The sequence below is a fragment of the Peromyscus leucopus genome, chromosome 10 (genome assembly GCF_004664715.2).
Source record: "Peromyscus leucopus breed LL Stock chromosome 10, UCI_PerLeu_2.1, whole genome shotgun sequence".
NCBI lineage: Eukaryota > Metazoa > Chordata > Mammalia > Rodentia > Cricetidae > Peromyscus > Peromyscus leucopus.
In genome coordinates, this window is record NC_051071.1 from 14350753 (window position 1) to 14376554 (window position 25802).

The 25802-nt window shown below is 39.7% G+C and overlaps 1 protein-coding gene across 2 annotated transcripts in view; it reads left to right on the forward strand.

Annotated features, from left to right (window-relative positions):
* Aftph (aftiphilin) overlaps positions 1-25802 on the forward strand; it is a 68626-nt gene that overhangs the window by 11281 nt on the left and 31543 nt on the right. For both annotated transcript variants that reach the window (XM_028876319.2, XM_028876320.2), the window contains exon 2: positions 15227-17187. In XM_028876319.2, coding sequence (XP_028732152.1) covers positions 15259-17187 — 1929 coding nt within the window. In that variant the 5' untranslated portion in view covers positions 15227-15258. The remainder of the gene's footprint in view (positions 1-15226; positions 17188-25802) is intronic.

Consider the following 25802-nt stretch of genomic DNA (forward strand, 5'->3'; position numbering starts at 1 on the left):
CTTCACTGTCACTTTGAGCAGCCCAGCCTTTCCAGGCTGATAGAATAAAGATGTCCTGTGCTTGCTTTCCCTAGTCTCATACAGTGAATACTATGGACATTACTTTTGAAACCGATTTGTTTCTTGGCATTTTTGTTGGTTATCCTTTGAGTTTATCATTTTTCTCTTTCTAAATTAATGTGGGCTTTTCAGAGAACTTTCTCTGAACAACTCAGATACCTTTTAAGGGGAATTCTTTTCAGTCATTTCTGAAATGTTTTAAACCTCATCATATATTTGATTAGTTAATTCAGTTACTGGTAAGATTAATTTTAAGCTTTTGTTTCTTCATATGTAAAATTAAGATAATTTCTCCCTCACAATAGTAAATAGACTAAATGATGCTGTGCCTCTAATCTTAGCTGCTCTAGAGGCTTTGGTGGGAATCTGTCAGTTTGAAGTTGGCCTGGGACATATATAAGACCCCCATCTTCAAAAGAAAAAGAAAGACTAAAGGAGATAGTTTATAAATGTTTCCCACATAATGTTGGAACACAGTAGACCCTTAAGTACAAACTCAGTACTGAAGGTGGGCATGGTGAGTACATGTCTGTAATCTCAGGGTTAGGTAATCTAATGCAGGAATATGGTCCCAAGTTCGAAGCCAGCTGGAGCAAGACCCAGACACACACACACATACACACGCACGCACGCACACACACAAAGGAATGAAAACACATGGTAGTGATGACAGTTAATACATCTTTTCAACAGTACTGCATATTATTTTGCAGTTGACATATCAAGATGCCTGATATCTTCAATTCTTGGTTTTAAGTTGGTAGGTTAATTATGAGATCTTTAAAAAGACGTAGTTTGGGAGCTTGGAGAGATGGGTCAAGGGTAAACGCTCTCTGTACAAACATGAGGACTGTATTTGAATCCCTAGAACCCACATAAATGCCAGACTTGGGAGCGTGACTCTGTAACTCCAGTACTCACAGAGGCCGAGACAGAAGAGTCCAACAACAAGATGCACATGCACACTCTGACATTCGGACAGAAATGGCACAGAGGTCTTTGTTGTTGTTGTGTGTTTCAAGACAGGGTCTCACTATGTATCTCTGGACTCCCATGGAACTTGCTCTGTATACCAGGCTGGTCTCCATCTCTGCCTCCCAAGTGCTAGAATAAAGGCGTTCACCACCATGTAATAGCTTGGTTTGGGGATTGTGAAAGTTTGCTTGAATAGCATTAAAATTTGTAGCCTGTGTTGTTCTGTAAAAAACCTCCCTCAATTTTTCAGTGAAAGTGTGTAGTTTTCAGTGCCCTCTCTTATTTTGCTAGGATATGTAAAGCTAACCTCCAAAGACAAACCATCCTAAAAGAGAAAGAAAAACAACCACTTTGTAGACTTTTAACATTAGAACCTTTTATTTATTTATTAATAAGTTTATGTATATGGGTATTTTGCCTGCATGTATGTGTACTATGTGCCTAGTGCCCATGGAGGCCAAAAAAGACTAGTGGATACCATGGAACTGGAGTTAGAGACAGTTGTGAGCTGCTGTATAAGTGCTGGGAATCAAAGCTGAGTCCTCCAGAAGAGCAGCCAGTGCTTCTAACCACCGATGTCAGAGCCTTTTCGAGTGCCGTGACATTGTGATAGGTAGAATGAAAACAGAAAAGTAAAACACAATTCAAATCTTCAAGGTTCAGAGGAAGTGCTCTTCTCTGGCTCTTAAACAAAACAGAATGTAGACGGTGTAGGTAAATTCAGTAACAGCACATTTGACCCCTTAAATTCCTGTAAGGATAGTGTAGTAATGATTTCAAGGATATTGAGCTACTATAACACAAGGCAACATTTGTAATGCAAATGATATTTTTAATTACTTATATCACATTTTAATTATTTTTTGTGAAGAAAATGCAGATTTTTGTTTAACAAGTGACTGACTGTAAACCTCAGACACACCAGATGAAAGAAGGGTGTGACTTTATGTATGGATGATCCACTAAATATACCTTGCAGGTATACCTTATGCTATCACATAACTTGAGAAAAAGTGTTTTTATTTCTCTTTTTCCTATCACCATTCTTCTTTGGACATTTTAGTGCCCACCATAGTCTCAGTAAAAGAAAGTTTGGAATAAAAGGCCCTGTATAAAACTGGCTTGCATAGTCTAGGTCTTCTTGCCTCTTGTGGTGATTTGAATAAGAGATACTACGCCATAGGCTTAGATATCTGAACACTTTGTCTGCAGTTGGTGGCATTGTTTGGGGAAGCCTTTGGGAGGTGGAGTCTTGCTGGATTTGGTGGTCTGAAAGAAAATGGCCCCAAAAGGAATGGCACTGTTAGGAGGTGTGGCCTTGTTGGAGGAAGTGTGTCACTGTGGGGGCGGGCTTTGAGGCGTCTTTGGTTCAAGCTTCCCTCAGTGTGACTTTCAGTCGACTTCTTGTTGCCTGCAAGATGTAGGGCTCTCAGCTATTCCTCCAGCACCACCTGCACACTGCCATACTCCCCTTCATGATCGTAATGGACTGAACCTCTGAAACTATAAGTGAGCCACCCTCAATGAAATGTTTTCCTTACAAGAGTTGCCTTGGTCATGGTGTCTCTTCACCGCAATAGTAATCCTAACTAAGATACTTGAAGAAGTATATTCCTGGAGGTGAACTTGGAGTGTGAACGGTCTTGTCCCGTTCTGTGTTTCCTCCATGCTTTGTGCTTGCCTTTGGAGATGTGAGCTCTCCGCTTTCTGCTCTGCCAGGAAAGTACACTTGCTGCTAGCTGCTCTGCCTCGTGCCATGCTGAACTCATTCCTCTGGAACCATAAGGCCAAATAAACCTTTCCTTCTGTAAGTCACTTTGGTCATGGTGTTTTAGTCATAGCAACAAAAAGTAATGGACATCTGGACTTGAAAGGTGATGCCTTTATTGGTACGAGTGAGCTGGTGCTCTGTAATGGATGGGGTTCCTTCTGGTGAGCCAGGAGCTCACCCGCTTTCAACTTGTGCGGAGGGAATGCTTGGTGCTTAATTCTGGGGATTTGAGAGGCACTCTTTACTTAGCGATATGACTGCCATTAAATGTTAGCCCAAGGATATTGAGGGTAGATAATGAATGAGTATGTGTAAGAAAGGAGCAGGACGTGCAGAGTTTGTATCTTACATATAAAGAATCCTTTCTATTCCAACCAGGTCCCTTCTTCTCAGCCTTTATTCTTGTGGTCTTTCCTCTAACTAAATAGGCACTGTATATGCAGTTTACTTCAAGACACGTGAGAATTCTGGCTTGCATTTGCCTAGTCCCCTGCAAAACATCTGTTTTAACAAACTATTACTGGTAAACATTGTGATCTTTGTTTTTTAACCTTGGTCTTCAGAGTGGATTTGTCATCAGGCCTAACCAAGCTTAAGAAATGATATGGTTTATATATGTAAGTCAAACTGCACGTTTTTGAGGGACTGGTTATAAAAATTAGTAGTAAAGTCACCTTCATGTATCCTCAGTGTGGTTAAAAACAATTTTAAGGGACTTGTTCTCTCAAAGACCTTCCAAAATCTGGAGTCACATGAATGTTTTACCAACTAAACAAACATTGACTTGCCTGTTTGTTTATGTGACAGTTATTTGAGACACAGACTTGGTATAAATGTGATGGTAGTTAATAATTTACCCAGTATATAGAATCCACAAGGTACTAAGGATCTGGCATAGTTTTAGTACATATTTTCAAATAACTTAAAATATGATTCCAGCCAAAATGCTTATGACCATAAGAATTTTAATTTGAGCCATTCTAATTTATATGTAAAGGTATGGTTTTGTGTTTCTTTTTCTTTTCTTTTTTTTTTTTTTTTCCGTGACAGGGTTTCTCTACAGTTTTGGAGCCTGTCCTGGACTAGCTCTGTAGACCAGGCTGGCCTCAAACTCACAGAGATCCACCTGCCTCTGCCTCCCGAGTGCTGGGATTGCAGGTGTGCGCCACCACTGCCCGGCTGTGTTTCTTTTTCTTTATTTTTTTTTATTTATTTGTTTGTTTGTTTGTTTATTGGGTTTTTTTCCTTTTTTTGGTTTGGGTTTTTGTTTTGTTTTGTTTTTGAGGCAGAATATAGCTATGTTGCTTAGGCTGGTGTCAAATTCACTGTGTAACCCAGGCTAGCCCTCAGCACATAATTTTCTTGGCCTGCCAAGTGCTAGAAATGCAGACAAATGCTGTCAGGCTTTCTCTGTGCTTGTTGTTAAATGTATGTGTGTGTTTCCTGTCCCAACTGCCTGGTCCCAAATAGCTGACTCGGAGGCTGAATATAAATTATAAATGCTCGGCCAATAGCTCAGGCTTGTGACTAGCTAACTCTTACACTTAAATTAACCCATATTTCTATTTATGCTTTGCCGTGTGGCAGTACCTTTATTAGCATGGCACGTTCACCTCCTGTTCCCTATGTGTCTGGCTCAAGACCCCCTGACTCTGCCCTTCTCCTTCCCATCATCCTTTGTTTTGTCACATCACCTATACTTCCTCTCTGGGTTCTGGCCAATCAGTGTTTTATTAAGCCAATTTGAGTGATAAGTCTTTACGGTGTACAAGAGGATTATTCCACAGCATGTGTGGAGTCAGTTCTCTCCTTCCACCTTTATGTGGGTTCTTAGAATCAAACTCAGGTTGCCAGGCTGGAACGGTAAATGCCTTTACCTGCTGAGCTATCTCACAGGCCCTCTTACTATGATTTTAATGCTCGTTTTCTTGAGGACTTTTTTGTTTATTTGTTCTTTTGAGACAGAGTCTCACTATGTAGCCCTAACTGGCTTGTAACTCACCATGTAGACCAGGCGGGGCTTGAATTCACAGAGATCCACTTGCCTCTGCTTCTAGAGTGCTGGGATTAAAGGCCCATGCCACCATACACAGCCTTCCTGATGACTGTCTATGTGCTTATTGGCCGTTTGGTTATCTTTTGTGAAATACCTATTCAAATATGTTGGATATTTTTCACCTGGGTTGTGTCACATTCTCATGTAGGAAATCTTTGTCTTCTGGATATGAGTTATTTGGCAGTTTTGTGTATTGCAAATATCTTTTTCCAGGTAGATGATGGCTGCCTTTTCACTCTAGTAATAGTATTCTTTTGATAAAGAGAAATGATAAATTTTAATGTAGTACAAATTATCAGGTCCCCAGGCTTGCACAGCAATCCCTTTACCCACAGAGCTATCTTCCTGGCCCACCAAAATGGAATCTGCTGCATACCGTTTAGATCATTTTCCTTTGCCAAGTTGCCTAAACTAATACTCAAGGCCATAATCATCTTTTTCCCCAGCTCATCCAAACATATACAGCTGAAATGTTGAAATCATTATTAACTTCATGTTATATTTTTCTGGTTCTTAAATTATAGAAAAATATTGAAAAGTAGGGAGGGGAACTGGTATGCTCCCTATGGCAAGAGGCCATATCTGTTTATGTCTGACACCAAAGTAAGACTCCAGAATATGATTAGAAGGAGTGCTGCAAGGGAAATGCGTGTGAGGCTAGAGGACAGCACTGAGTATCTTCCTCAGTGAGATCTGTTTTCTTTTCTCTTCTCCCCCCCACCTTTGGTTTTTTAAAGACAGGGTTTCTCTGTGTAGCCTTGGTACCTGTCCTGGATCTCGCTCTGTAGACCAGGCTGGTCTTGAACTCACAGAGATCTGCCTGGCTCTGCCTCCCAAGTGCAGAGATTAAAGGTGTGCACCACCACCGCCCGGCCTCAGTGAGATATGTATATATGGGGTTTTGTTTTGTTTTAAGGCAGATTCTCTCACTGACCCTGGAGCTCCCTGAGTTGGCTAGACTGGCTGGCCAGCACCTGTCTCTACCTCCTCTGGGCTAGGATTGGAGTCATTTTAACCTGGCTCCAAACACAGCTTCTCATGCCTGTGCGACAAGCACTCCACTCCTGTTTCCTCCTCGCTGGTGCTGTGCTTCCAAGAGAAAGCTGTTAACGCTGGTTTTCCTCCAGTTCCTTGTGTTTGATCAAATTCAATGGGTTTTCATTTTTCTTTTGCTTACCTTTTTTTGAGTCTGGTGTAACCCAGGCTGACCTCAACCCTGCTGAGACCTTTAGAGTTATACATGCAGTTGCTCTACCATTGTTTGAAAAGTCAGTCTGTCTTCTGCTTACCACATTGTAATGGCAGTTTTGTGTTCTCATATGACCATTTGGCTTGAAATCAAGTCTTGCTATCTGGTAGTTTAATCATTCTCCTTGAGAAACTATTTTTAAATAGCCAAGTGGTTTAAGCTGATTGTAGTTCCCTTTCTTTTTTTCTGTCTTTTGCCTTCCTAAGCTCACTTTGCCTCTTAACTTGAAAGGTCTCAGCCTGCAGGCCCCTCTTTTCCTTGCCCCTTTCAGACTTGAAGTCAGAAGTCCTTAAGCAAGTGCAGCTTCTCTTGATGAAGGATTAATACCAAGATGTCTTCACACAGTATGCTCTGCTGCTCCGGCTGCCAGTCTGCAAGGTCCCCAGTCTGGCCGACCGAAGCTTGGGCTTCTGGATCATTCCTCTGACTCCTTTATATCACACCTTTCTTACCAAAACTCCCAGAAGCTATGCTCTACCTTGCCTTTTTTTTTTTACATGACAATTTTTGTCTGGTAGGTAGGGATGTCTACACAGAGATATTGACATATAAATTCAGATAAAAGGTTTTACTTAAGTCTTTTTTAAAATTTTTTATTGATTATTCAGGACTCTCACATAATGCTCCCCATTGTGCTTACCTCCCAGTCATCCCATGTCCACCCCCTCCTCTGTGACCCTCCTCCAAGAAAAAAGTTCATTTAGTGGTTGTCCACATATTCACTGGAGCATAGTCAAATTCCTAGTTTTGCCTTGCATTTTCAATTACTGTTCCTTACCTCCATTGACCTCTAACCTTATAAGGACGTAATTTCCCATGAAAAACTTTTCTAAGTATAGAAGCTCTCCTTCTAAGATTCTCTTTCCCTTGCGTTGACTACTGTTGGCATACTCTGTTTACTACCTGTAATGAAACTCTGTGTCAACTATTTGTGTTTATCGTAGTTTCACTGTTCTCTGACTGCCAAGACAATACCCCCATGTGTTCACTTCCTTCTAAAATGTCTTGGAAAAAGCAGGCATAAAAATAATAAGTGAAATGCCTCTCCTATCCCCACTTACTTGCTCAGGTAATATGCAGAAATTAGATGGCTGGTTGGAAACTTTTATGGTGCTGAGTAAATCATCTGTTAGGAAGGATGAGGAAACAGTGTGTATGCCAGGTAATGTTGTTGGTTGTTTTATTAATCTTTACTCTTTTGACTCTTTGGGAGGCTCACCACCCAGCTTCCAAATAAATCACATGGAGTCTTATTACTTACAAATACCCGGCCTTAGCTTGCCTTGTTTCTAGCCACCTTTTCTTAAATTATCCCTTTTCGCTTTTGCCTCTGGGCTTTTATCTATCTCTATTCTGTATACCTTTCTTTGCTTCTTACTCTGTGGCTTGTTGTGTAGCTGGGTGGCTGGCCCCTGATGTCCTCTTCCCTTTGTTCTCTTGCTCCTTCTTTTCTCTAATGTTATTCTCCATCTATATATTCTCTGCCTGCCAGCCCCACCCATCCTTTCTCCTGCCTTGCTATTGGCCATCAGCTCTTTATTAGCCCAATCAGGTGTTTTAGGCAGTCACATAACACAGGTTCACAGAGTTAAACAAATGTAACATAAAAGAAGGCACAACACATCTTTACATCATTAAACAAATGTTCCACAGCATAAACAAATGTAACACATCTTAAAATAGTATTCCACAACAAGGTACAGCATTGAAGTAGCTCATTTACCTTTCCATCACTGTTAAGCAGAAGCAGATATTAAAAACCCCATATTTTCAATGTTTAACAGCAATGGGTTATGTAAATCAAATATAATTTTTAAATTCATTGTACAATTGCTACTTTAATTAACATAAATCCTTTTTTAAGTAGAGTTGACCTGGACACACATAATTATCTGGGAATGTATAAACCTTCTCTCCACGTTGACTGGTTGGCTGATACTTAGAAGCAGTGGCATGAACTTTCTGAAAGTTTCTGAAGGACAAATGAGCCAGAGACCAGACCTGCTGGAGAGGAAATAGAGCAATGCTTGTTCTTTCAACAGGTGTCTCTGGGTTGAGAAGTATAGACATTTTTGTAGTCTGGAAAGCCAGTCCAGTTTATAACACCTAGAAAATAGAATACCTTGCCAAGATGTGACAGGAAGAAAAATTACTATTTCCTGTATTGCTGCCTTGGTTGCAAGTGTCCTGGTTCAGATTTTTGTGTTTGTATTGACAACTGATTTTGAGATAGGCCTGAACCAATTAATTGTTCCATTTTCAGACAGTGAAAGATTCTGTAAAAAGAAAAAAACAAACAAACAAAAAAAAAAAACCCAGTAGTTTAGCTATAGGCAGTTTCTGCTGGAAAGATCATACATTGTTTTGTTTTTTAAATATCAGGTATTTCTGGGCATAGCACCTGATGCCTGTATTCCCATTACATAGAGGAAGATTTAGGAAGGAGGAGGAGTGCCATGAATTGAGGCCAGCCTGAGCTACATAGCAAGGCAGTCTTTTTTTTTTTAAAGGTTCAGCATAGGAAAGTAAAATGGTACACTCACCTGAAATTATCTTTGGCAGCTTTTAAAAACCGAAATATGTCCTTACCATAGGTTTCAGCATCATACTCTTGGCATTACTCTTGGCATCTTGCATTTCTAAAAGTACCTGTAATATATGGATGTTCTTAGCATCTTTACTGTAATTCTGTTTAAAATAGAAAATACTAGAAACTACCCAAATATTCTTCAGCAAGTAGGGGGTTGCACAATAGTACATCTATACAGTGAAACACTGCTGACCTGTGGACAGATGTGATAACCAGGATGAACCTCAAAGGTGTTAGATGGAGTAAGAAAGAAGTCAACTCTAATGGGTTTGCCTGCTGCGTAATGCTGTTTACCTACCACTCTGGAGCTGGACCTGGTAGTGCGGCCTGAAACACCACTGCTCTTGAAGCTGAAGGAAGATGCTCTAAGCTCAAGACTTTTCTGATACAGAGCAAATAATCCAAGTCCAACCTTGACAACTTAGTGAGACCCTGTCTCAAAATAAAAAGTGAAAGCTGAATAAGATCTGTTGGAATGTTAAAAATATGCTAACCAGTTTCTGATTTTGCTCCTATATTAGAGCTGTACAGATGTCCCCGTTATGGGGAGCTAACTTATAGGGTACATAGGACTTCATACTGTTTTTGCAACTTTTTTAAGTCTGTTGTTATTTCAAATAAAATCTTTTAAAAAGAAAGTATATTGTACATTCATGTTCATGGAAGCCTTATTCACAATAACCAAAAAAGGTGTGGCCAAGCCAAGAATTGACTGACAAACTACGGCATATACGTACAGTGGGGGATTATTTAGCTGCAGAAACAAATGAACCCTGAGATAAGCTACAAAAGATGGACTCTGGAGACTTTATGCTATGTAAAATAAGAATGAGGAATTACTGTTTGGTGAGTACAGAGGTGTTTTGGAAGATGAAGGACCAGGGTTTTTTTTTTTTGTTTGTTTGTTTGTTTGTTTTTTAGAGATATATATGATAATGGGTGTATAGTTCGTAGAAGTAATACATTTATTTAAATATACCCTTTTTTTAAATGTGTGAGTGTATGTATGTGTAGCACATATGTACCTGGTGCCTGAGGAAGTCCCAAGAGAAGGTGTCAGAACTGAAGCTATGGATGGTTGTAAACCACTATGAGGCTCCTGGGAACAGAACCCAGGTCCTCTGCAAGGCCAGCCAGTGCTCTTAACTTTTGAGCCATCTCTCCAGCCCCTTAATTTTTTTAAAGATATCTTTTGTTTTTTATGTGTCTGTGTGTTTAATAGTTTATGTGTGCAAGCGCCCGAGGAGGCTAAAAGGATGACAGATCCCCGGAGCTAACAAGTGGTTGTGAGCTCCTCGGCATGGGTGCCGGCAGTTGAACTAGCCAGAGCTCTGACCTCCAATGTTTATTTATTATTTGTTCATTTTATTTATTTTCATTTTGAGAGTTGGGGAAATGATTCAATGTATAAGACCTTCTCTACAAATTTGAGGCCCAAGTTTGAATTCCTAGCACCCACATGAAAAACCAGGCATGACTATATGTGCCTATAACCCCAGTATTGGGGTGCAGAGACAGGCAGATCCCATGAGGTAGCTGGCCAGTCAGCCAGTCTAGCTAAGAAAAGGTCAGCATCCAGTTCAGTGAAAGACAGTGTCTTAAGGCAATGAGGTAGAGAGCAAAGGAGGAAGAAGACACCCATGTCCTGCTCTGGACTTGTGAGCATGCACAGGCATGTGTACATGGGACACTAGACAAGAAAATGGCAGTTATGTGTATCTTTTATTTCTTTCTTTTAAAACTAACAGAAGGCTGGGCGATGGTGGCGCACACCTTTGAACCTTGCACTCAGGAGGCAAAGGCAGATGGATCTCTTAGTTGGAGGCCAGCCTGGTCTATAGAGCAAGTTCCAGGACAGCCAGGGCTACACAGAAAAACCCTGTCTCAAAAAAACAAACAAACAATCAAACAAACAAAACAAACAAAAAAAAAAAAAAAAAAAAAAAAAAAAAAAACAAACAAACAAACAAACAAACAAACCAGAATCCTCTGCTGATGTAGTTATTTTCTCCTTATGGTGATTTCATAATGAAAATCATTGAAGATAAATATGCCACAGTGGCCCCTTTTTCTGACTTGTACACTTCCATCATGTAACTTAATGGCTGACCAGTCAGTCCTTGACCTCTAAGTCACTTTCAGTCTGTCTTTTAATTGGAGAATTAAGGCCATTTATATTCATGGTTATTGCTGAAAGATATATACTACTAGCTCCTGTCATTTTGTTGTTTTCTTCTGGTTACTTTAAATAATCTACACCCATTTCTTTTTCTCTAAATTCATAATAAAAGTTTGATAGTTTATTGAATCAATCGTGTTTGATTTTTTTTCTAATTCTCATTGGCTTATTTTACTATCCTGGTGAGGCTTATTTCTTTCATGATTGTGTTGATCCTCCTCCTCTTTGTGTATGGTTTAGAGGTCATGAATTTGGTTTAAGCTCATCTTGGGAGGGCTTTATCTCACCTTTGATTCTGAAGGGTAACCTGCCTTGTGGATCCAGTACTCTTAGTGCCAGGTATTTTCTTCCAGGACTGGAAACACAGCATTCCACACCTTCTAACCTCTAGATCTCTGCTGATCATTTTGCTGTTATTCTGATGAACCTTTTTTATACGTGACAGTACTTCTTTTTTGCAGCTTTTAATAATCTTTCTTTGTAATGTACTTTTGGCAGTTTAACTATAACATGATATGGAGAGGTTTTCTTCTGAGCGTGTCTGCTTGAGATTCTAAATGTCTATAAGGTTTGGGAAATTTTCTGCTAGTGTGTCCCTGAACAAGTTTTCTATGCTTTTTACTTTCATTTCTGTTCCTTTGTCTATACCAACTTATAATTTTGCTCGCTTACCTTTCTTAGGTCTTGTATTTCTATAGATTGTTTCCTACTATGTCTGAATTGATAATTAGTCAACATTGTCCTTAAGTCCTGATGTGTTTGCTCCAGTTTCCTGGTGAGGCTTTCACCTGAGTTACTTGTTGGATATGTTGAGCTTTTCATTTCTAAGAACTCTGCCTCTTTTTCAGAATCTCTTATTGACATGTTCTTTCAGATCCTCTATGACAATAATTCATAATAATTATAAATAGTGAGTATTTTATGTACTTTCAAGACGGGGTATCTCTATAACGGTCCTGGCTGTCCTGGAACTTGCTTTGTAGCCCAGGCTGGCCTGAAACTCATAGAGATTCACCTGGCTCTGCCTCCCAAGTGCTGGGATTAAAGGTATGCACCACCCAGTTTTACTTCATTCTTTTTTTTTTTTTTTGGTTTTTCGAGACAGGGTTTCTCTGTGTAGCTTTGGAGCCTGTCCTGGAACTCACTCTGTAGCCCAGGCTGGCCTCGAACTCAGAGATCCACCTGCCTCTTAAACTGACCTTGTCAGGGTTATTCTGATCCTTTGTGTGAAGACTAACAAATGAAACCTAATATTAAAAGCAAAGGTTGAGAGCTGAAGAGGTGGCTCTTATTTTATTAATTTATTTATTATTATTATGGTTTTTTGAGACAGGGTTTTCCTGTGTAACCCTGGCTGCCCCAGAATTCACTCTGTAGACTAGGCTGGTCTCGAACTCACAGAGATCCACCTATTTCTGCCTCCCAAGTGCTAGAATTAAAGGCATGGACCATCATTGCCCAGCTTATTGTATTATTTTTTAATTATTCCTTAATATATTGAACTGTTTTATTCTCTTTGAGTTCACTGATCATTTTTTAAATTAATCTTTTTAATTATTTGCCCATAATTACATTTATTTCATACAGTATTTCGTAGATTTAAATTTAGTTACTGGTGAGTTATGAATTTTTGTAGAAATACTGCCCTATTCATAATTTTTAGGTTTTTCTGTGTTGGTATGTGAGCATCTGTTGGGAGGACTCTCTCTTCTCTCTCTCACTTTATGTGGGGTCTCCTTAGTGAACAGCTTCTCCTGAGGGCTCAGTCCTCAGTACTGTACAGCGGAGGGCTCAGTCCTCAGTACTGTACAGCGGAGGGCTCAGTCCTCGGTACTGTACAGCGGAGGAAACCAGCTGTGCTAAGAGGTTGTCCTGCTGCGCTGGAGCCCTCCCTTCCCTGAGGGACCTGCGGATCTGCACTGGTGTTTCTCCGTGTGCTTTTAGTTTTCCTATTTACTTTTCATCCGTACTCATATTCTTTCTTTCTCCTTCCCCCACCCCGTTTCATCTTTTTTAGGCAGGCTCTGACTGTGTGGCCCCAGTGGGTCTGGAACTTCCTATGTAGTCTGTTCTGGCCCCAAACTTAGACTCCCTCTACAACCTTCTACATGCTTGGATTGCAGGTGTGAGCCACCAGGCCTGACATTTTCAGTGCTTTCTGGATTCCTAGAGTTCTTTCTTTCTCCAAATATAGTTGTCCTTTCTCATTCACAGAGCTGTGCACAAATAGTTTTATCATCCTCTCCCTGCCCAGACCTTTGCTTTTTAAAATGTATTCATTTTATATTATGTATGAGTGTTTTGTCCAAATGTTTTGCTTACATGCACGTGTTTGTGCTTGGTGCCCAAGGATGTCAGAAGAATGCGTCAGATCCCCTGGAACTGCAGTTACGGCTGGTTGGAAACCACCACGTGGGTGCTGGGAATTGAACCTGGGTCCTCTGCAAGAGCAGCAAGTGCTTTTAACTGCTAAGCCATCTCTTCAGACCCTAACCTTTGCTTTTAATATTAGGTCTCATTTGTTGGCCTTCGCACAAAGATCAGAATAACCCTGGCAGGTTTAGTTTAAAAAAGAATTAAGTATATAAAATACTATAAATTAATGAGTATGGGAAAGCATATCCAAAAGTTTTACTTGGATCTTTAAATTATACAGCAAAATAAATTTTAAATTTATTTTAATGTTCTTTTTAAGTACAGAAGTAGAGGATGATAAAAGTGAAAGTGTATTAACTCTTAAACTTGTATGATAGCAAAATGAAGAAAATTGCAAATGAGAAGATTGCATATTGATTTGTTGTTATAAAAGTGAATTTGAGAAAGTATTTTTTCAGGTTTTTTAAAAAATGAAGTTGAGCTGGGCCATGGTGGCACACGCCTTTAATCCCAGCACTCTGTGAGTTCGAGGCCAGCCTGGTCTCCAAAGTGAGTTCCAGGAAAGGCGCAAAACTACACAGAGAAACCCTGTCTCGAAGGAAAAAAAAAAAAAAAAAGATGGAGTTGGACATACCATATGACCCAGTGTTCACATTACTGGATAGCTGTGTCTTAGAGAGATGAAAACTTAGGTTCTCAGAGCAATCTGCACATGTTAAATATGTGTCTTGCTCGTGATCTTTTCAACCTATGATAAGGTTATGACGGTGTAGCCTATGATAAGTCAAGAAACATCCGCACTGTAGTTGTTGGCTGCGTCATCACCACTGGGGGAACCTGGGTAGAGTATGTGTGTGAGAACCCTACAATTTTCATAACATCTTCTGAGCCTTGAACTAATTCAGAAGGAAAACTTTTCCAAAAGTCAACTTGGGCCAGAAATAAACATTGAAAATCAAAATGAAGAACATAGCAATTATTAGAGATAAAATAATTATGTGCATAATATAATAAATATGTGTGTATATGTATACATGTATATCTATATATATATAGAGAGAGCAGCAAGCACGCAGTCTCCAGTAAATTCAAACAAGAGTTTTTAAAAAATAGGAGAGTACCTGAGAGAAAATTGTGTAGGTGTATTTTTATATGTTTAAGATTCTCTGAAATCACAGCCTGTGGTGGTGACACACATCTGTAATCCCAGCACTTGGGAGGCAGACCAGGAGGATCTCTGAGTTTGAGGCCAGCCTGGTCTACAGAAGTTTTCCAGGACAGCCAAACAGAGCTACCCTGTCTTGGAACAAAAAGGAAGAAAGGAAAAAGATTCTCTGAAACCCCAAAATTTCATTGTTCTGCCAAATGTCCCCAGTACTAAATGCTAAAAAATAAAATAAAAAACAATAGATCGTAACTATGCAATTTCACCCAAGAGAAAAATGGTGCCTGCCAAAACACAAGAACCTAAATTTTATTACCAGAACCCAAGGGTTTAAAAAAAAAAAAAAAAAAAAAAAAAAAAGTTGGTTGGAGGTGGAAACAGGTGTTCCTGAGGCTGGCCAGCTACCCTAGCCTATGTGGCAAGTTCCAGACCAGTGAGAGACTAGGTCTCAAAAACAAAACGGTGGATGGAGTGAGTCTGAGCAACAATTCGTGATTTGCACCCAAAGACACACGTGTATCTGGAATTACACACACGTATATGCACACACGCACATACATATACATAGAACAGAACAGTAATTTTCATTGTTTTGGTGGTGATAGTTTTGGTTTTTTGTTTGGTATTTTGAGATTAATGCCCAGGTTAACTAGCTATGTATCTGAGGATGGCCTTGATCTTCCTGCGTGTACTTCCTGTTACCATGCCCAAACAACTTTGTACTGTTTTAAAGTAGCTTGAAAACCCTTGTTATAGGTAATCTGTCTTCTCAACAACAACAACAAATGCTTTTTCTTTCTTTAAGGCATAAATTAATTATTGGGAAGCTGCTCAACAATGGAGCCAGACATCATTCGAATGTACTCTTCATCTCCCCCACCACTGGACAATGGAGCAGAGGATGATGATGAGGATGACTTTGGGGAATTTGGTGGATTTTCAGAAGTCAGCCCTTCTGGTGTAGGGTTTGTTGATTTTGATGCACCAGATTATACTCGTCCTAAGGAAGACTTTGTACCTTCAAACCATTTTATGCCAATTCATGATTATTCAGAAAATGTAGATAGCCTTACAAGCTTTAAGTCCGTTAAAAATGGTAATGATAAGGATATCACTGCTGAACTTTCTACTCCTGTGAAAAGTCAATCTGATGTTGTACTTTCTACCACCAGCAAAGAAATGATTCCATCTAAAACTTTAGATACTTCCATCGACAGCATGGAAAGCCTGGGAGATTTACATAAAGTAGTGGTGCCAGGACCAAACATTGGACAACCCAGAAGTTTCTCTCCAGGAGATTTTAGAACTGATACGAACATTGTCCATCAAACCAAGCAGTTAGAGAGCTGCAACGGTGCAAAGCCTCCTTGTCTGGAAATTCTAACAAACGGGTTTGCAGGTTTAGAAACTGTAAACCCTCAGGGAACAGATGACCTAGACAACACGGCTGAGTCAAAGGGACTGAAGCCTCTTCGCTCTTGTGGCACTGAGTGTGGTGTAGACTCGGCAGCTATTCCTGCTAAGGAATTTGCAGATTTTGCTGCATTTTCCCAAACAGAAAGGATACAACTAGAAGAAATAGAATGTGCAGCTTTAAGTGATGGTGATGCACTGACCCTTCAGGAAAACAGCAGAATCAACAGAGTCAGGGAACTGAGTTCTGTGAAGGATGTGTCTTCGGGTAGCAGCTCTGAGGATAAAGGAGTTACTGATGGAGTACATCAGGTCCGTGTTTCAGAAGTCCATGTAATAACTGACAGAGGTTTCAGTGCTGAAAACCAAGACCGTCAAACACTGCAGCAGGATGAATTTTTAAATTCAAGAATTCAGTCTGAGGCTTGGAGCCTGGGAGACTCAACTGAAAATTCCGAAGCCATTAGGAGGGACCAGTGTAAAACTGAGGAAAATGATTTATTTGCTTCTAAATGTGCTGGCCTATGCATGGATTCTATTAAAACTTCTGATGTTAATGAAGTTGATTCTTCCAAAGAAGAAAATAGAAAGTTTACTAATTCCAAAATCCCAAACCTTGATCCCACAGAAGAAAATGTTTTAGATGATTCGACTGCAAGCATCAAAAATGGGGACAGTGGTAACGACTGTATGACCTGCCGTGACACCAATGAGGATGATTTTGGTGACTTTGGCACAGCCAGTGGCACCACTCCGCCTTTTGTTACTAGTACTCAAGATTCAATGAGTGATGTCACTTTTGAAGAGTCCTCGGAGCATTTTCTACATTTTAGTGAACCAGGTGATGATTTTGGAGAATTTGAGGATACAAATGCTGTTTCTTGCCCAGAGGAAATGATATTTGCTGAATCCGACCTAAAAGAGACCTCTGGTAGTTTATCAGAGGAAGATCAATTGGCAGGAAAGGCTGTTGGAAAAGACAGTGAACCTGACTCAAAACTGAAAAATGGTCAAGACGGTGAATTTGGAGATTTTGATTCTGTGCCAAATACTCAAGACAGTGGTAGTGTTTTTCAAGACTCGGATGATTTTGCAGACTTCAGTTCAGCTGGTCCTAGCCAAGCTGTAGATTGGAATGCTTTTGAGGATGAACAAAAAGATGGTTGTTCTTGGGCTGCCTTTGGAGACCAGCAGGCTACAGAATCCCATCATCGAAAGGAAGTCTGGCAGTCACATAGGACAGATGAAAATGTTGATACTCTGGGAACCCCTAAGATGCACAGTATCTCTTTTGCAACTTCCAAAGGAACAGTTGCTGGTGGCCATTTGCAGGATTCGGCCACTTCAGTTCAGGTATTTACTAATTTCCTCTATTTGTATAACATGTTAGTTGCCAGGGAGACTTCTAATACAGCTTAAAAAAATTAACTGAGTACCTGCTAAAGGGGTGTCTGTGTGAAATATGATATTGCTGGCCTGATTTATAGATTAGTTAGAGTTTTCACAACCTTTGAAAAATTGTAAAATTGCTATCATGCAATTTATCATGCTTCTTAGATAACAGAAATTTATCAGTTTAAATTATTCATTCATAATGTTTGTTTTAAATATTAGCCATTTTCCTTCAGTTTTTATCATTACAGTAATTTTTTTAAAAGGTTAGGACTTTTTTTTTTTACTTTAGAGGTTAAAAAACGTCAGTTAACTATGTCTCTTAAAAATTATTTAAGTACAGTTTTGATTACAGGAGAGAGCTAATGGGATTTGAAACCTGGTAATTTAACAGCCACAAAAAGATCTGGCATGAGATAAATTTAGGTTTAGCCCTAGAAGAAGTGACTGTGGATTAACTTACTGTGGTTATAGTAATTTATTTATAGCTTCTTGCTTGTGTGTATATGTGTTTTTGTTTTGTTTATAACTATTCTTAGGGAGTAGATGTATCAGGGAGAATATTTGTACTACTTAGCACCTGTGTGCAGTTCTTTCTGGTTCATACTCTTTCAGAAGAGGTTCATTAATATTTATTTTGATCTAAAGTAGCCCCTGTAGATGTGGCTTGATCTCATTGCTTCACAGTCCTGAGTTGTACTCTGTACTCGTTTTTACTATTACTCAGCCCAAGTGGTGAGGAAAGGGGCATCCTCTTGAGGAAAAAAGGCGCTTCTTTAGAGCCGCCACTGATGGGAACATCTTCTCCATAGGCTTGTTTTTAATATTGGTGTGGGCTGCTGTTTTTCCAGTTGTCTTTTGCTAAGAAAGCCATTTTTAACTGGAAGTATCTCTGAAGTCATTGAGTAATTCCACTTCATTGCTTTGATACATGTGGTATTACCAGTTTGTACTCACAGCTTCTCACTTTTCATTGGCTTTGAGTTTGTTTGCTAATTCAGTTATTGCACGGCTCAGCTAATGTGCAGTGTTACTATTTAATAATTTATCATTGAGGAAAGAGCCTTATAATTTTAACAACAAATTAACTAACTTTAATACAAAATGAAGACTGTTGGTTTGATCTAACCCTTTCCCTATTTAGTTTCAGTGCAGTAAAGTATAAGGTGACAGTGGTATTGGATGATCTTTAGTTTGTAGCCTTAGAACTTTGAACATCATCAGATAATGAATTTTTAAAAGTATGACCATTTCAGATGGAAATTTCTTACACGATCCATGTTGAGTTTATTTATATATAATTTAATAGTTGAATATATATACACACAACATAATCATATATGGGTTTCATTGAACTATGACATGTGATTGTGCATCTTGACAGCCTCTTGAAAGCTTTATGGTTTGGGATAATGAGTGAAAAATGTGCAGAAAGAGAATTTTGTGTTTAAATAAAATGTAAACTGCATAGAGATAGCAAAAATACTTATTAAAACTTGCTGAGATCTTTTGAGCCAGGCTTCACACTTTTATGATTGGGGAATGGGACATGCAGAATTTCAGTGGTAGATGTAGAGTGGAGAACGAACTACTGAGAACAGTCTGGGAAGAAAGCCGAGGTGGGGAACTAGGTAAACCGCTAGCAGACTGAGTCAGGAGTGCATCCAGATTAAACAGTGACTTTCTTGGCCTGCTGTTCTGAAGGAAGCTGGCCTGGACTTTCCTCCCTGGACTTGAGATTCTGCTGAAAATGTACATTAGTCCTAATCTTGCCCTTTGAGAGAGGATTATGTTCGTTAATGTTTCTCTTAAACTGTCCCTTAGCTGCAGCGGGCCTCCTTCCTAGTCTCCTCAGTGCTGGGCTGCAGGCAGGAGCCACCTCACCTGCCAGGAGCGGTGATTAAATGGCCTAGAAGCCTTTTCAGCAGAAGAGTTTACAGCATAAGCATTGATTTGCCCCTGAGCTTTTGTAAAACTAAATATTACTCAGAATGTCACTTGAGAATCTAGGGCATTAGTAAATACTAACATTTTCTTTGGGAAGGGAGGCCATGAAGTTATTTTTTGTTAGTAGCCATCCTGCTGTTATTACTGAAAAAGGTTATTAGATGAAATTTGAGACCTTTAAGAATGAAGGATGTGGGGTTGGAACATGGCTCAGCAATTGAGAGAGCTGCTCTTCTGGAGGACACAGATTCAGTCCCCCAGCATCCATGCCCAGTGACTCATCACGGCCTGGAACTCCAGCTCCAGAGGCCCCCACTCCTCTGGCACCTGCACTTATGTACACATACCCACACTGAGCCACACATACACAAAATTAAAAATAAAAATTGGGTTGGAGAGATGGCTCAGCCGTGAAGAGCACTGTCGCTTTTTCCAGAGGACCTAGGCTCAATTCCCAGCACCCACATGGCAGCTTTTAGCTGTCTGTCACTCTAGTTCCAGGGGACCTGACACCCTCACACAGACAGGCAAAACACCAATGAACATAACATAAAAATAAGTAAATCTTTTTTAAAAAAGTAAAATAAAAAATACATTTTTGAAACTTAAGGATGGGGCTGGAGAAATGGCTTAGCAGTTAAGAGCACTTGTTGCTCTTGTAGAGGATGCAGGTTCAGTTCCCAGAACCTACATGGTAGCTTCACAACTGTCTGTAACTCCAGTCCAGGGACTCAGTGCCCTCCTCTGAATTCCACCGGTACCAGGCATGCACATGGTGCACATAAATAAATGCAGGCAAAACATTCATACAGATAAAATAAAGCTTTAAAATTTTGAATAAGGAAAAGTTAATGGTGTGGGTAGCAGGTCTTTCATTACTGCCACGCCACTGCCCCTTGGCAGTGTACTTTAGAGTACTTTAGAGTGTACTAAAACTCTGACCTGTTTAAAACAGTTAAGGAGACAGCAAAAGGAAAAGGGGTGGTGACAGCGCTGTGGCCGTTGGAGGCAAAGTTACTAGTGTTTCTCTAGAAAGTCAGCATTCTCAAGCTGAATACAACACATCTTTTCTTCCGTAATCATCTGCCCAAGATCATGCATGTTCCACTTTTCATACACATTTGGATTTGTGGCTGGAAATAGAAGCATCAAAATAAAGGAATTAAGGCTGTATGTGATGGCTCATTCCAGTAATTCCAATACCCTGGAGGCTAAGACAGGAGGTTGGGGGAGGGGGCGGATGTCAAGGCCAGCTTGAGCTCTATAGAGTTCCAGGCCAGCTTAAACTTCATAGTGAAACCCATCTCAAAAAACAAACAGAGCTGGAGAGATGGCTCAGTAATTAAGACCACTCACTGCTCTTCCAAAGATCCTGAGTTCAAGTCCCAGCATCCACAAGGCAGCTCACAACTGTCTGATGCCCTCTTCTGGTGTTCAGATGTACATGCAGACAAAGTACCCATATACATAACTACATAAATGAGTAAATCTTAAAAAACAAACAAATAGATTTAAGATTTGAGCTTTGTCGGTCTTTGTTTACGAAGTATTTGGTTGAATTGTATTTCTTTTTTACTGTTTCCCCCTCAGAAAGTTTGGCATTCTGGCCTTTAATACCAAGTAGAAGTGTTGTGTTAGATTTGTCCAGAAACTGTACAGAGAGAACTGATCATCTTTTCAGAGCATGGTAAATATTACAGTGGCTACTCTTTTTATAGTTTGAAATTAGGGATTGATAAGTATACAAGCGTAGCTGTATTTGATATCTTACTTAATATTTAATGATGGTAAGGCATAAGGTGTCCTCTGAAGTGGAAGATTAAATTACTTGGATTTTAAGTTTCTTCTACATAAGACTTAGTGTTACCAATAGCAAAACTATTGCAATAGAAAAATCAGGATTTCATCATAAGCATGAAAGAAAAAAATAATTGGAAATAAGCTGAGGAGATTTTAACAGGTGCCTTAAATACAAGATACTTTAACAAGATGTGCATTTCCGTGGCAGAAGAACCAAGTCTAAAATCCCAGGGGGCCAGTGCCACTCGTGCCTCTGAGAAGCTGAGCTGCACCTGCAGTACACTAAACTCTCTGAGTTTTGTTTGGTTTTGCAATACTGGGGATTCAAAGTAGGACCTTGTCTGCTAGGGATAATTCTACCACTGAGCCACACCCCCAGCCCCATATACCCTTTTTATATTCTTGTGTCATTTATGAAATAGAGATGTTTCATTTAAGGAGAGAGAGAGAGAGCAGATAGAACCAAATGGGGTGTGTGTATGAGAAAGAGGGGAAGCAGGAGGGAGAAGGAATAAATATATAATAGATAATATTTGCTAGAAATTAAGAAGCTCAAAATACATATTAAACTGGAGACCATGGAAACTGTAGTTTGGTGTGAATTTGAAAGCCTGAAAACCAGGAGAGACAGTATGTGTGTTCCAGGAATACAATTCAGGTAAGAAGAGAAGGAAACCAGTATCTTTAGACAGAAATTCCCTGGTTCTCAGATTCTGTTTTCTTCTATCCAGGTCTTTAATTGGATGCAGCCCTCCCGTCTTAGGGAAGGCAGCCTGATTTAGTCAGTTTATCAGCTTCTATATTAAATTTCACCTAGAAATATCCTCATGTTTGAACAAATATCTGAACATCTGATGGCCTCATCAAGTTGATATACCAAATTAACTATGAGTGAACATATCCTTCAGGATGTTTGGAACACTTATAACCTGTTCATGGCTAAGACATACCATAAGGGACTTTCTATACTAGGTAATATGTGTGACTTATTTGCATCAGTAAACAAGATGAAATGACTACCTATATACCCCAGGGCTTTGGTCCCCGACCTGCAGACAGAGATAGGACAGTAGTGGCAATGAGTCATACATTGTAGCCATAATTTTTCTCTGGTCCTGCCTGGCCCCGCAGTCCTTCGGCCGCTTATAAAATAATCATTCAGAGACTTATATGAATTACCAATTGTATGACCTATGGCAGGCTTCTTGCTAACTAGCTCTTATAACTTAACCCATTTCTGTACAGAAAGATACCTCACAGCAATGCATGATGCTTTATCCTCTTTGATGAATTAAACTTGCAATTGATTAATCATTTTCACTTTTTCAGGAGTCAGTTTGGTTTAAAAATATAATTATAGAGACATTCAAGGTAATGAAGGACTCTGATAGCAAATTATATATGAGAGATGAGAAAACTGGGGAAGATGGAGAATAAAACAGTGGTAGAGCCAGTGCCCACATTGTGACTTTTTTCAAGTCCCTTCACCATAAGAAAAATGCTTAAAATTCTCTTCTATAACTTGAAATAACAATGAGTTTATTCTGATATGTAAACATAATACTTGCATAATAATATTAGCTCTTAAAAATTTTCATGGACTCCTGTAAATCTTGTGGGCCCTAATAACAGCTAATAAGTGTTGTGCAGTCTGTCCACCTTAGCTCTAAACACAGTCTAGAGACTAAAAGCAAGTCTCTATAGTGGTGCTGCTAATTGGATCCAAGCGTTTAGACTAACTTCCCTTAAGCAACTTCTCTGTCTCATGACTTACACAGTAAAGGGACTGGAGAGATGCTGTTAGTGAAGTGCTTGTAATCCTAGCACTGGCTGGGAGAGGGAGGTGGAGAGACAGTTAGGTCCCTGGATCTCTATAGCCAGCCAGCCTAGCCAAATCCTTGAGCTCTAGAAGCAATAAGACCATGTCTCAGCAAGCAAAGTGGAGAACAATTGAGAAAGAAACCCAAGGTCAGCCTATGGCCTACACATGCGCGCGCGCACACACACACAAAGAGTTAGAGAATAGTAGTACTTGAAAATTTAGAGAATAGTAGTACTTGAAAATGCTTGAGGTTGAAATTGTACTTACAACGGTACTTAGCTCATTGATTTTGTATACAGTAAGTGCTCAATAAATGTTAGCTGTTTTTTGAGGTTGGGTGCTGAGGAGATTGAATAACCTCACAAACAAACTGTTTAGAAAATGACTGTAAGTAGCTGGAGAGATGGCTCAGCTGTTAAGAGCATTTGCTGAAGGTCTGGAGAGATGGCCAAGTAGTCGAAGACATTTGGTCCTCTTGGAGAGGACCCCGGTTTGGTTTCCAGCACCATTTGGTGGCTCATAGCTGTCTGTAATACCAGTTTCAGGCATAGACATGGTGCTGTGGATATTGCTCTATATAAATAAAACACTGATGGCCAGTGACCAGGCAGGAAGTAGGTGGGACAAGGAGAGAGGAGAATTCTGGGAAGCGGAAGGCTGGGAGAGAGACACTGCAGCCTCCACCAGGAGAAGCAGCATGTAAAGACTCTGGTAAGCCACCAGCCACGTGGCAAGGTATAGATTTATAAAAATGGGTTAATTTAAGATAAAAGAACAGTTAGCAAGAAGCCTGCCACGGCCATACAGTTTATAAGTGATATAAGCGTCTGAGTGATTATTTTATAAGTGGATTGTGGGACTGCGGGACTTGGGGAACCTGGAGAGAAGCCCTTCAGCAACAACATGGTATACGTAAATGCATACAAGCAAGAACATCTCCTTTGGAAGTTTGTGTAGTGCCTTCTGGTACCATGAAAGGTAGTTCACAGGGAGGAGGCATTTCAGGTCAGTTCCAGCTTCAGGGCCTCTAGGCCCTACATCTGAAATGTATGGTGTTTTCAGCAATAAAGACTTAATGTTCTGCCTCTGGAGGACAAACAAGGACAATTGCAATAAATAGCCTATAATAAATAGCCTGTAAGGGAGTCTCTTGGACAAATCTGACCAACAACTCAAAACAGGGCTTCTCTGCCTAGTGTTGGCATTTTTATTTGATGGTCTTTGGCTCCTGATGTAGAATTGCTAGCCCGGAAGAGATAATATCATTTAAACTATATAAGCATATTTATACACAGACTCACAAATATTATAGAGCTATTTTTAGGTAGATGGCATGACTCCTTATGATTTTTTTTAGACATCACTACTGTTATTTTACCCTCCTCTGTATCCTCCTTCCCCATCCCTAATTACAGCCCCTTCTTTTCCCCACCCTGATATCCCCCTCTGTTGTTCTCTAATTCTCCTATCCTGGCAATAGTCACATTTCACTTTCCTGGTTTCTGCAGTGACTCCAGGATACGTTCTCACATCTAAAGAGTTGGAGCTAGGAGCCTCCAATGACAGAGAACATGTGACATTTGTCTTTCTGGGTCTGGATTACCTCACTCAATAGGATATTTTCTAGGACCCCATTTATCTGTAAAGTTCATGGCTTCTTCTTTCTTTATAGCTGAATATTATTCCATCGTGTATATGTACCACATTTTCGTTTTTCATTCATTGGTTGAAGGGCATTTAGATTGTTTCCATTTCTTAGCTATGATATGAGCAAGTATCTGTGGAGCAGGATATTGAGTCCTTTGAAGATATGCCAAGGAGTGGTTCAGCTGGGTTATATGCTAGATTTATTTTTAGCTTTTTGAGAATTCTCCACACTGATTTCTAGAATGGCTAGACCAGTTTGCAAGCTGGTGGGATTTCTTTTCTTTTAAAAGATTTATCATATAATACATTTCCAACATCAAACATAGCATAATACATAGAATACATTCAGCTGTTGTTGACAGGATATATTGTAATTAGATCAACATGTCAACCTTTACATGTGAAAGATTTAGATAGCTTGCAGTAAGAAACTTTCGTAAGCACAACAGTCTTAAATCAAAATGAAGTACAATTTAAAATCTCACATAAATTAATTTTGTTATCCTCTTCCCAGCTGTGTTCAGAATTTAAGAATTAAAGACATAGTCTGTCCCTTCAAAGCCCCTATAATTTTCAGAAGCTCAAATTAAAACTGCTTTCATGGTCAGACAGTGGTTGCTGTACTCAGGAGGCAGAGACAGGCAGATCTCTGAGTTCGAGACCAGTCTCTCAATAGAGTTGAGTTCCAGGACAGTCAGGGCTACACAGAGAAACCCTGTCTCATAAAAAGAAAAAAGGGGGAAAAATAACTGCTTTCACGACAACAAATACAGTGATTTGAAGTTGAAATTCAGTCTTCCCACTTAATATTTATGTGCCTATGTGACTATAGGAAGTTAATGTAACTTCGCTATGCTCCATTTTTCTCATCTAGAAAGAGGATATAATACTGTTACTTCTGGAGCTGGAGAACTGGCTCAGCAGTTAGGAGCATTTGCTGCTTCTACAGAGGACCTAGGTTTGGCTCTCAGCACCCACATCACATGATTTACAAACAGCTGTAACCCCAGGCAGCTGCATGCACGTGGTACATACACATACGTAACTCCAGCACACAATAAATAAATAATATATAATTACTTCCAAAATGCTTCTGTGCCTTAAATGAACCAATATTTGTAAAGCATATAGAATGATGTCTGGCACATGGCAAGTACGATGTAACTATGATTTATTAAACAAAAACTGTAATACATTATATCAGGCCTTTTCAGTGTCTGTGTTCAGAGAATGAATACCTTTGGTCTTCTGCTAAATTTAGTTCTTCGGTTTTCTGAACTAGGTTCTTTAGGTGGACTTTTCCTGTCCTGCAGCCACTCTCAAATAAATACACTGAGGCTTATATAAATTACAAATGCTT